Source organism: Phaseolus vulgaris, chromosome 5, assembly GCF_051622355.1.
Source record: "Phaseolus vulgaris cultivar YP4 chromosome 5, ASM5162235v1, whole genome shotgun sequence".
NCBI classification, from domain to species: domain Eukaryota; kingdom Viridiplantae; phylum Streptophyta; class Magnoliopsida; order Fabales; family Fabaceae; genus Phaseolus; species Phaseolus vulgaris.
In genome coordinates, this window is record NC_143502.1 from 12594295 (window position 1) to 12606495 (window position 12201).

General features: G+C 32.5%; 1 protein-coding gene across 2 annotated transcripts; it reads right to left on the reverse strand.

The window, feature by feature from the left end:
* Window positions 1-2024: 2024 nt before the first annotated feature.
* Window positions 2025-9770, reverse strand: LOC137835272 (Protein kinase superfamily protein). 2 transcript variants are annotated; one of them, XM_068643703.2, is made up of 8 exons: window positions 8563-9770; window positions 7199-7483; window positions 6414-6731; window positions 5905-6132; window positions 5328-5428; window positions 4725-4839; window positions 3016-3483; window positions 2025-2556 (listed from the first exon to the last, which is right to left on the reverse strand). In XM_068643703.2, the coding sequence occupies exons 1-8, from the start codon at window positions 8968-8970 to the stop codon at window positions 2353-2355; spliced, it is 2127 nt and encodes a 708-aa protein (XP_068499804.2). In that variant the 5' UTR covers window positions 8971-9770; the 3' UTR covers window positions 2025-2352. The 2 variants fall into 2 exon arrangements, 1 of the variants encoding a protein (XP_068499804.2); XR_016520748.1 differs by lacking the exon at window positions 5328-5428 and having other exon boundaries at window positions 8563-9695.
* Between the last annotated feature and the right edge of the window lie 2431 nt (window positions 9771-12201).

Genomic DNA, 12201 nt, shown 5'->3' on the forward strand with positions numbered 1-12201 from the left:
TTCTAGATTGTAAAATCCATAATGCATTACAAATTTAATTACATTCTAAATTGTACAATCTGAAAATCCATAATATAATTTTAAAATATATTTTGTATGTACAATCCAAAATATAATTTTAAAATGTATTTTGGATTGTATAATCCGAAAGATATTTCTAAATCCAGAATTACCTTTTAGATTGTACAATTCGAAATACATATTATAGTAAGGGGTGTTACGGATTTTACAATCTAGTATACACCAAAAAAATAAGTGAACATAAAACGAATGTTAAAAACACCACAAAATTGATCTTAACCTCCAACGTCCACCACCAGCAACCACCACAAGCACCCAAGACCACTTGAACATGAAGAAGAAGTTACTACACTCTCCACCAAAACAAAACCCTAACATATACTCAAAAAGGTGGTGTTGAAATTAAAAATTATGGAGATAAGGGAGAAGGTATAGAGGTGTAGGGAGAATGTGCCTTTTATTTTTGCACTGAACCTGAATATGATGGCTCTTAACCCAAATGTATAATGGCAATTGCTTCCTGCACCATATCACTACACCCAATCACAGGGAAAAACCGAAAATACCCTTAAAAAAATAGGGTACATATAAAATTACATTTCGGACCCCTTTTTCCATAAAACAATAATCTCTTTCGGATAATTTTTTTCGGAATGTATTATTTTCAGTTCTGGATTTTTTTATCCGGAATGGGATTTTGATTTTCTTTTTCCGAATTTTTATATCTGAAACACAAAAATCTCTTCCAGATTTATTTTTCTGGAATGCATTATTTTCAATTTCAGATTTTTATTTCCGGAATAAAGGATATTTTCGGAATTTTTGAAATTATGTTGGGTGCAGGTTCAAAAGTGTTGAAAAGTGTTGGGTGCAGGGAGCATTTGCCATGTATAATCTGCTGATAAACTAAATGCATGGTGTTTCTTCTTGCACCCTATCAAAACTCTTCCTACACCTCATCAATTTTCAAAAAGACTATTTTACCTCTTTTTTAAATGACTTCCGGACTACTTTTTCGGAACACCCTCTTCAGAATTTATGAAATGTGTTCTAGAAAACGTTTTCTGGAAAGAAACAAAATTTCTGGAAAACATTTTCTGAAAAAATATTTTCAGAATAAACTTTTCGAAACGTATATAACACGTTCCAGAATGTGTTTTCTAGAATAACTTTTTCAGAATATATTCTAAAGAACTTTTCGAACTAAGATAGAATTAGATGGGACATTTTCACTTATTTGAGGGGGTGTAGGAAGAACTTTGATGGGGTGGAGGAAGAAACACCCATTATATGCAATGTTTTAAATCAGGGCTTACAAAGAAAACGCTTTTAATTTGGAGGAATGAGTGTTGAGATAAGTAACTAATTTATCTAAAAAAATGTTAGTAACACTCTTGGACAATAATTTTTTTGAGATTTAATTAGAAACAATTTATTTATTAACTAATATTTGTTAAAAGACAAAAAAATTAGCGACCTAGTTTCTTATTTAATGGATCTCACCGTTATTTTGTAATTTTAAATAAAATCCAAACAATAATAAAGAGTATTAGAAAGAATGTACTAAAACATATATTCATTAATATCACTAAAGATACTTTCGGTATTTGCATGCAACATATTAGTTTTGGAATTGCAGATTGAACATGTGCAGTAATCCCCTAAAGTGTGTTGATGAGAAAAAAAATTGTGGGTAATTAATTCATTCTACCAGGTCTAATCAGCCAAAAAAATGTTTGAAGTTCTTCAAAATATAGATCTATGTTAAGTAATAGACTGAGTTCATGTAGACACCTAGTTATACCCAGATTCCTTTTCGGCAACAACATCTCTTTTTAGTATGTCCAAAAATTATTGCCACCATAAAAGGCTTGGAATTCTGTTAATTGCATTTATAATATATATTATGCAATCATGTACCAAAATGATGCATCCTTGAGAGAAGGGCATGTGACACAGAATACAGATATATATATATATATATACATAAATGCATAGCCATCTTAACAACTTAACAACAGTGATAATTACTCTATCGTAAGTTAAACACAAGTAAGACAAGGTTTCCCAATATTCTACTACAGCTTATGTTGATAAGCTTTGCAAGAATGGCCATATAATGATTGTAAGTGGAAGGAAAATACATGGGGATGTGACAAAGTGGAGGGAAGAGTTCTGAGCTAGAGTTACCTAACATGGCCACAGAAGGGCATTGAGGGATACTAACTCCCTGTACAGGCAAAATAGAAAAGAAGAAAAAAAAGGGGCAAAAAAAAGAATCAAATATTCTTAAAATGATGCTTAGATGCTTTGCAGCATCAGGTTCTACACTCAACGACCAGAAACAAATAATGAATTGGTTATCTGGTTTCCCTCAGCTTGGAGTCTTCTCATCTTTGCCTTGTCTAATCTTGATCTTCGAACCGCCTCTTGGATTTGGCGGTCATGGTCCTTCAACATCTGATCCATGTTGCTTGATGGAACTAGCAGAGGGCCAGAATAATGAATTTTATGACCCTTGGAGCCATAACCAACCTGCAGGATTGTGATAAGATAATGCAAGCATAACATTTAGACAAAACTAGAATCAAGATGTGAATATCAAGATAGAAATAGATGATGGCAAGAAGAAGTTAACTACAGATAAACATTTCAATAGTGTTGTTATGTTATTAACCACATCAATGATTATATACAATCACATTTATTTGATCTCAACCACTAGTAAGGCAAATTCCACCCATTTACACATGTAGTTAACCACATGTGACACTCAATAACTTGATTCTACTAACCACTTGCGAGGCAAAGTTAACCACCATTAGCATTTCAATAAACTCATGTCACTATAATTACGTGTATTTATTCTTAAGCACTTGTGAGAAAAAGTAAATCATATTTACACATAATTAACCATGTATCCAAGTGGACATAACCACTCAAGACAAAAAATCAAGATGGAAAGGGAAGGAAGGAAGAAATGAAACTACTTACAAGACTTGAGTCTTTGTTGCTGCTGGCTCTTCCTTCTTCCTTTTGAGGAGCATGTGCATGATGCTTCTGATCCTGTTGCAACATTGACTCAGAGGCCTCCTTGAAGGATCCTGGGAACCTGCTTATCAGTTTTTGAGCCTCTGCTTGTGATGATCCAGACCTTTCTCTGCGATCATCAGACAACATACTCCTCCTTGCCGCAACTAAGCCTGATATTGTTGATAAGTCTCCTCCCATTGAAATCTTGGGAGCATCGTCCTGGTTCTTGCCAGCTTTTGCCCATGCTGCACGGTGAGTCAGTGGACCTGAATGGGAGGCTCTTTTATGTTGATGAACAGGGGGATCCACACTTACTGCTGCAGCTTGTGATGGTCTAGGGGGATCAATGGGAAATCCAGAAGCAACTTCTTCAGGATGAGGGTTAAACTTCTCACTCCTGCTCTGAGAATTAGCTTGCCCTTGCCTCTTCTGCAAAAAAAAAAATTGTTATTTACATGGTTATAGAATCGAGATTCGAATCGTGAATCATTTTTCGATTTTCGATTTTTTTGAATTGTGAATCAAATCTTATTATGAATATTAAGATACATAATAGATAAAATATGATATATTTTTAAATCAAAAATCAAAATATGAAGTTAAAATGTTCATGACTTTTCTATTCTCCCCACTGCATTCTTCTCCACGGCGTTCTTGACTTTTATAGGCAAATTCATGGTCTCTGTGACTGTCCGTTTTGTTCTTTTTATTAAGTTTTTTTAGATTTTTGGAAAAAATTAAATCTTTCATCTTCTTTTTTGGATTTTCACTATCTTCTTTTTTTTCGGATTTTCACTATCTTTTTTTTTTTTTTTTGGATTTTCACTATCTTTCGTTTCCTTTTTCGAATTTTCCAGAATATGATTGATTCGAAAATATCGGAACCGAATCGGAAATAGAATCGAGAATCCATGATTCACACGATTCATGGTCTGATTCATGCCCAAAAACGATTCAGGACCCGATTTGAATCGATAAGGTCCTGTTTTGAATCGAATCGCAATTCGTATCGTACGAATCGTAAGATTCTAACTACCATGGTTATTTATGCTTTCAGCTATATAAAAAAACAAATCTAATGAGAAAAAAAAATGAATGAGCACACAGAATGCAAAGATAAAGATTTTCCAAAAGGAAGTGTGAAATAAATTCAGAACTTATAGGAAAATAATATAAATATTCAGCAAAGGAAGAAAGCCAAAACAAGGACATCACAGTACACGGTAGAAGTGTGTATAGTAAAAAGTTTTCATCTCATTCAGTGTGCACTATTGCACAGATTTATCAAGTTGTGAAATAGTAAGAGGTGCTTCAAAGGATCATCCTTTAGGAACTAATTTATAGATGCCCAAGAAAACTATAAACTCTTTTACTCTTTATTTTTATTTTTCAGTTCAACTCCAAGACACAGTCCACCTAGTGGAATAACTGTGTCTTCTGCTCTATCTAAGGTGAAATGCTCTCATAGGTGAGTCAGAAATGGAGACAGACACTAAATCATCATTATTTCTCCAAAACGCCAGAGATATTAAATTGCAAATCGAGAAAAAGATATTCATGTAATTTAAAATTTAACTGATCTCAACTGGAGGAAAGATATTATCCACAAACAGCAATGACAAATCTCAATGACCAAGAGGGGTTAGCTCAACAACTAAAAATGAACAAACCTGCATTGACAAGACCAGTTCAGCATTGGCATCAGGTGCAGGAATGGCTCGTGATTCTCTTGTTCCTTTTCTCTCAGGATCATGCCTCTGGCCCTTGACTCCTGCTCCTCCTTGTCTGCAAACATCATAACCAAAACCTAAGCATGCACTTAAGGACAATGAATAAAAGAGCCCAGCCAATGCGAACATGTTAGCAGAAGTAATAAGCACCATTCTGATTCTAAGAACCAGTATAGTTCAGCTACACTTATTGTAGCTTCTGTATACCCAGTATCGTGAATCACAACGAACATTAAAAAAAAAATTCTCTGCTCTATAAGTAACGTTGACAGTGTTGTTGCAGTCACCCTACATTTTGGAAGTAAAATTTTGGATATTAAGGGACAGGGGAGACTGAGGATTGTGTGAAAGATTTAGTTTAAACAAATAATAGAAGATTCCTTTCTTCCATATTCCCAAAGTTAATTGTTGCACTTTGGAAATAACCAAAATTTTAGACAAAAATAGACACAAACAATGGCATGGATTAACCTTCAAAAGTGCAAATTTTACAAATACATTTGAATATAAATGAGTACAATTCCACACCAAAATTGAACACACCTTCTAGCTTCTTCATCCCGTACTTTGGCATCAAATTCTTTGCTAGGAGGATACTTTGGTAAGCTTGAGGGATCACAAGGTAGAGGCTTTGTTGAGAAGAACTAAATTACAAGTAAACCAATAGGAGAGTCAAGAGCAGTGCATACTGAAGTTTGAAAAATATACTCTAGTACCATAAATGCACTGCAAAACGTTTGTTGAGCAAGAAATGGTGAATAACTACCAACCAAAACATCAATTTTCGGTTATACAAACTAATTTTTTACGATATTAAGGCTCTGGAGACAATAGCCACAATACTGGTGTATATTTGCAGTGATACACAAGATAAGGAGATGATAGAGAACAGGGGTAGAGATTTTTATATAAGTTATGTATATCTGCACAAAGATGTCATAGACATTTGGTTTGCAACTAATAGAGGAATCCACGACATATCTTTGCTAACATAGTTAAACCAATGTTTTTCCCAACACCAACATGAACATCCACTCTCAGTGTTGATAGAGTTGCCTTGAGTTAGAAAAAAGAACAGAAAAATAGTGAATAATATAACAGGCACTCAAGAATTTCACACCTCACTACTCAACGCAGATGCTGAAGTTCCACGATCAGCAGGATCTATGGATAAAAGAGTCTCTATCAATTCTATTGCAGGTGTAGGAAAGTCCTTGAATGTTTCAGAAACACATCGTCTATAGGGCTGTTGAGGCTTAAATATTGTTGCATGAGGCAACTTTGATTTTCTCCAATAGTCCTCAGAAGGTGAACCACAAAGTTTAAAAATTTTATGTAATTGCTCCACCTGCAAGACAAAAATTGTAGTTTCTAATTATTTTATGATACAACCAAGTTACTTATATATGCATAACATCACAGAATAACATGAATAGAATATACGTGAATAACATGATATTTAAGAAATGGTTTCTTTTCAGCTACTACTACTACCAATATTTTCTTCTTCAGCTGTTGACCGGTTGTAATCAACAAAGTTTCACAGTGTACCATAGTTATTTTGAACAGATGATAAGAAGGAAAATGGTCAAATTCCACATTTAAACAGAATAATCTAAGCTTGCATACCTCAGTTCTTCCAGGCATTATAGGCTTCCCAGCATACAGCTCAGCAAGTATGCAACCTGTACTCCATAAGTCTACAGCAGTGCCATAATAAGTGGCTCCAAGCAAAAGCTCAGGAGGCCTATACCAAAGAGTGACAACTCGGCTCGTCAATGGCTGAGCTTGACTAGGATCAAAAAAGCTTGCCAAACCAAAGTCTGCAATTTTCAATATCCCATTGTTGTCAATCAAAAGATTGGAACCCTTAATGTCACGGTGCAGTACACCACAGCTGTGGCAGTGATCAAGTCCACGTAAAAGTTGCTGCATGTAACATTTAACCTGCCAAGATCCAATAGGAAATTAAATCTCTGAATTTTTTATTTGTGTTGTAGCATAGCATTCTGTTTGAAATAGGTTTATCTTCGCCCTTCACTAAGTTTCTTCCTCTAAATTTAAATAATTAAAACTGGATTCTTTTTCTTTCTTTTTTTGTGTTATCTTTTGTAGCCTTTTTTCAGTTAACTGTTAGTCTTTAGTGGAAATTTTAGTCTTCATTTAATTTCTTCCACTTGCTTTAATTAGACTCATTTTAAATGGAGAATAAATTTCAGAGAATTAATTTAGGAATAAATCAGCAATTAGCTTAAATTAAAAGTACAAACATCATGATAGAAAAGAAATCTTTGGTTGCCTATGACATCAAATAAAAATTAGAGAACCAATATTCTCCCTGGAATACATGGTGGGTTAGATTTGCAGTAAAATGGAAAGAGAGAAATAAAACATAAGGATGCTTCAGAAATTACCTGAGCTTCAGTAAACTTCAGTCCAGGATGTGATGCAAGCCCAGCCAAGTCATGCTCCATGTACTCAAAAACAAGGTATAAGCTGCAAGACATCCTTGATGTAACCAAGCCTTCCAATTTTATGACATTTGGATGATCAAGCCTACGCAGAATGTGAATTTCCCTTGCCATGAAGCGAACACTCTCAGGCTCAAGATTATCAAACCTCACTTTTTTCAAAGCAACAATCTTTTTCTGTTCAAGATCACGAGCTCTATAAACATTGCTATAAGTTCCCTGTCCAATCTGCACATTAGAGAATGGAAAAAAATTATCAATTTATCATTCATGGTTACATAGCATACAAGAGATGTGTTCACATAGAAGTAACGTGAAATCAAGGACAAAGATAACTGTGGAAATATCTGAAAATTACAAGTGCACAATTCTTATATTCCACTAAATTTTATTTCAAAAGCATTAGAGCATGAAATTGAGGATATATGACAGACAAACATAAGAGGCATATTCAATCATCAATAAAATAATTTTGTGTTGACTGTTATATTATGAAATCATAAAGATAAAAGATCAGTATAAAAATAGTATCTTGCAGAATGTACTACATTGTTGGTAAACAATAGACACTAAGTACATTGATTAAATTAAGGGGGAGGTGGATTCCAAATCAATTAGAGATAGTTTCTTTACCAAGAATTATCATCAGATTAGACATTGAAAATAGTTATGCAGAGAAATTAAGCAATTTTGGTCAACAATTTGAAGGAAGAGTACATGATTATGGAAGATAATTCAACTTAGCCCAGAATCACGGCAATTTTTTTTCTCAAAACCAAAAGAGGAGGTGGGGAAGTTGGGGTGTTTTGTTTGTCAGCTATAAAATATATAAAAAAAAAAAAAACTTTATAACTACACTAATAATTACAAATTTGTCTTCACTTTGCTTCCTTCTTTCGATCATTTGCAAAGAGCATGGTGAAAACAACACTTGGCCCGTGATTAGTTTAAGAAACTGTATGATTTATATTTTCAGTTTTCACTAATAATTACAAAGATGACACATTGTTTTCACTTTTTTTTCTTTTTTAAATTTGTTTTATAGGCAATGAAAAACAACATATAAAAAAACTCCCTTAAATTAAGCTGGTCCTTGATCTCTCCTTTTGAAAATATAGATAATTAAAAGAAGGGGGACAAAAAGATCAGGACAAAATGTAACATCACGTAATTAAAGAAAATGAATTTAAACTTTTTTTAAGTTTAAATGAATACTCTGCTGCAATTGAAAAAAGAAGCAATTATCTGAATCAAACCAAAGAATTGCATAATGTAATTAAGCAGCCAGATCAATGAAAGAAGTTTACTTTATCCAACTTCTCAAAAGAATCTGCACGCCGTGGCAGCCATCCCCTGATAGCCTCTCCAGCCACTGCTGCCAGCCATGAGGGCCATCCAGCTGCAACCTGCTCACCTTCCATGGCTTTGGGAACACTACCAATCCCCGGATGTTGAGCAACAGCATATTCCATTTTCTCCCTCTTCCTTTCAATACTATCACCTTGCACTCTAACAGAACCATTCCCTTGCTTATCAATCAATGCAGTTCTTCCCTCATTGTTATCATATCTATCTTTTACACGAAACACTTCCTCCCTCCTCGATGAAGTTCCCCTTGATACACGCAAGTCCGACACAGCCTTGCTCGATAAACGCTCCCTTGGACTCTCCTTACTGTCTTCAATGGCGGAGGGCTTGCAACACATGCCACCCATTATGCCCACCAACCAACTAACCCGTCTTCTCACCAAACCAGTCTCCACTCTCAATACATTCACCCCTTTAATAGCATTTCCAGATTTCTATATTTCTATCTTATTATCCTCTTCTTCAGTACCCATAACCACCAAACTCATGTCACACAAAATAAATCACAACATTAGCTACAGTAGCAACCCAGATTTGATCACAAATCAGCAAACAAAACCCACAACCCATCCATAAAACACCAAGAAGATACAGAATCTAACTAACAGATAAACCCTCAATTCAACAAATCAAACCTCAGGCCACAAAAATCACTACTTTACCCTACCCACTTGAAGCAAAAACAATGATAACTTGAAAATGAGAGTTACTTGTACAGCATAACAATTCCCCCAGTGCAAAACCTGCTAATTTACAATCCAGAAGATATCAAAGCTAGCAAATTTACAGCAATACCCAGATCCTAAAAGCCTTGTGAGAGTGGATTTCCAACTTGATACAGAGCTCCTGAAGGATTTTTCGGCACCCAATGGGAAATAGTGGAAAAGGGTAGCACTGAAACTCAGCAAGAGAAGCAAAGTATGGAGAAGAAAGCCATGGATCTAGGGCAAGCAGGCTAGAGAGAACCGTGGGAGTGTGTTTTGGAAGATGACGAAATGGAACTAACGTAGTAAAAAAATTATATTGATATTCAATTATTTGTGCAACAACATAATTAATAAAAAAAACACTTAGGAAAAAGTATATATATATATATATATATATATATATATATATATAATGTTGTCGCGGCGCATATTTATGTTGCGAAGAGGGAGTGTCCCCTGCACAGCATCTATATGTGTAAAGAGAGAGTTAAGTTGCTTCATAATCTAACTCAAACAACTTAAATTAGGGTGATTCAACCTCTAATAAAAAAATTTGGATGTTTGATTTTCGATCTAACAAATAAAAATTATCCAAAATCAAACCAAATCGTTAATACTAATAAAATACACATATATAAGTATATATTTGTGAAAGTTTATTTTACAAATTAAACGAAATGTTTTTATAATGAAATTATATTTATCAAAATATAATAATAATAATAATAATAAGTTTTTATTATAGTTTTAACTATAAAATTATGTGATTTTTATAAATCAATTTAAAATATAAACATGATAATAATATAAAAAATGTAATAACAAAGTTTTTTATTTTACAAAATTTTGTTATTATTTTTTCAGTAATAAAACAACAAAAAATATTGATTTGGTTTATGTTCTATATTAAATTGAAATCACACCGAATTGAATGTAGATTTAGTGTTGGGGTTGAGTGAGCTTTAATAAATAATTAAATTATCAAATTAAGGATATTCTTAAATTAAATTTAATTGGATTGAGTTGAATTTATTTAATTTTGTTTAGTGTTTCATTCATCTCACTCAATTTAATTGTAATTGGCTTGGGTCACTAAATTGAAAATTTTAAAAAATATTCTTTTGATTAAAATAGTTATAAAAACATTTTTAATATTTGTAAAATAATGACTATATTTACAAATATTCATATGATAAAATGAAGTAAAGTTATCAGAAAAATTGTATTACGTAATTTGGTTATATATGATTTATCGAATTTAAAATTGATTAATTCATCACCCAATTAAGTTACTATTGGGTGGAACCTCTTCCACCCCTTCCACTCATCAAAAAGACTTATTTTCTAAATACAAAATTATCTAAAATTAAAAATGCACCAAATTATCTTCAAATCATGAAGAATTTTCTCAATGGAACCAGTGAAATTTCTCAATTTCTTCTTTCTATGTATTTTCTTTTAACCAAACAAGTAAAGGACACATAATCTCCTTTATTTTACTTACTCCTTCCTAATTCTCTTATTTTAAAATAAAACAGACCAAACATAATAGTAATTTCATCCATCAACTTAAAAATTATCTCATTTTTTTATATATAAAAATCACTGTAAAATCTGATTTTACGTTTTTTTTAGTAAATATATAAAATTAAGCAATTACCAAACATAATATTGTTTATAGTTAGGTTGTGAAGCCCTCCCTACCTTCTTTTCTTTCTTTCTTTTTCTTTTTTCCTTTCCCATCTTTCTTCAATTTTTCTGTCATAATTCATCTATTCAAAATATAATTACACCTTACACTAGTTAAGGAGACATGTTACATTTATATCGGATCAAATTTTTAAATAAAGTAAGTTCATTTTTTAATTTAAAAATCATTTATTCTTTGTTTTGTTTTTTAGGATTTAATCATTAATCTTTACGGTTATAGTTGAAAAAAGTATTTCTCTCGACTTGTTTTACCACATAATGAATTTTGGTGATGTTTGTATAACATGATTTAGGTCTTTAGATTCTGGAGTGGTTTCCCAATTGGAGTTGAAGTTTCCATTGGAATAAAGAATTTCAGGTAAGGGAAGCGATCTATGTTTTAGATAAAACTTTTGTATAGCTAATTTAGATAATAAGTTGATATATATAGTAATTGAATTGTGTATGTTAGAGTATAAAGTTGATTAAACTGAATTTGATTATGGGTTGATGAGTCTATGAGTTTGAATAGTTGAGGTTGAGATTGTATTGAAATAATTGAAAAATGATGTTTGAACGAATTTTAGGCCGAACTAATCTTTTTGAACGATTTAGATTTATATGATTGGATTGTTCTTGAAATGATCTTTAAAAAATATTTATTAATTAATTTTTTTTCTTTCTCTTTCTTTTCTTCTTATATCTTCAATAATTTGATTATATATTATTTCTTTTTATAAATATAAAATGAATATTAGTTAATATATTCAATTGAATTGTGAAATTTCTAAATGATATGGATTGGTGTGACTAATGGAATGAGTATGAATTTGAGATATATATGTAATTGATTTGAGAAATCTTAAATAATGTATGAGTGATTGATGTGCATTGCATGTGAATGATATGCATTGTGTAAGGATAATGAAATTATATGAGATTGAGATCATACATTTGGGATAATGTATGAGTTATTAATTGGTTTGGTATTAAGTACTGTCACATGTGTTTAACAGAGATCATCTACCTTCACTGATGATATAAGTCACATAGACTAAGATATCAAGTGGTGAGAAGCTGATGAGGGAGTTCATACACGAGTCCCAATGCAGTCACTCGGTATTGAATGTTTGAACTTACCCCGATTCTTTCTCTTAAATTTGCTTGTAAATCTAAATCTTG

What these genes read in the sequence shown, in the direction of transcription:
- LOC137835272 (XM_068643703.2), bottom strand. Translation starts at nt 8,970, where the DNA reads ATGGGTGGCATGTGTTGCAAGCCCTCCGCCATTGAAGACAGTAAGGAG. An exon ending in TGAAGTTTACTGAAGCTCAG is followed by an intron (nt 6,732 to 7,198) that starts GTAATTTCTGAA and finishes GGATCTTGGCAG; the next exon opens with GTTAAATGTTACATGCAGCA. An exon ending in AACTGGTCTTGTCAATGCAG is followed by an intron (nt 3,484 to 4,724) that starts GTTTGTTCATTT and finishes TTTTTTTTGCAG; the next exon opens with AAGAGGCAAGGGCAAGCTAA.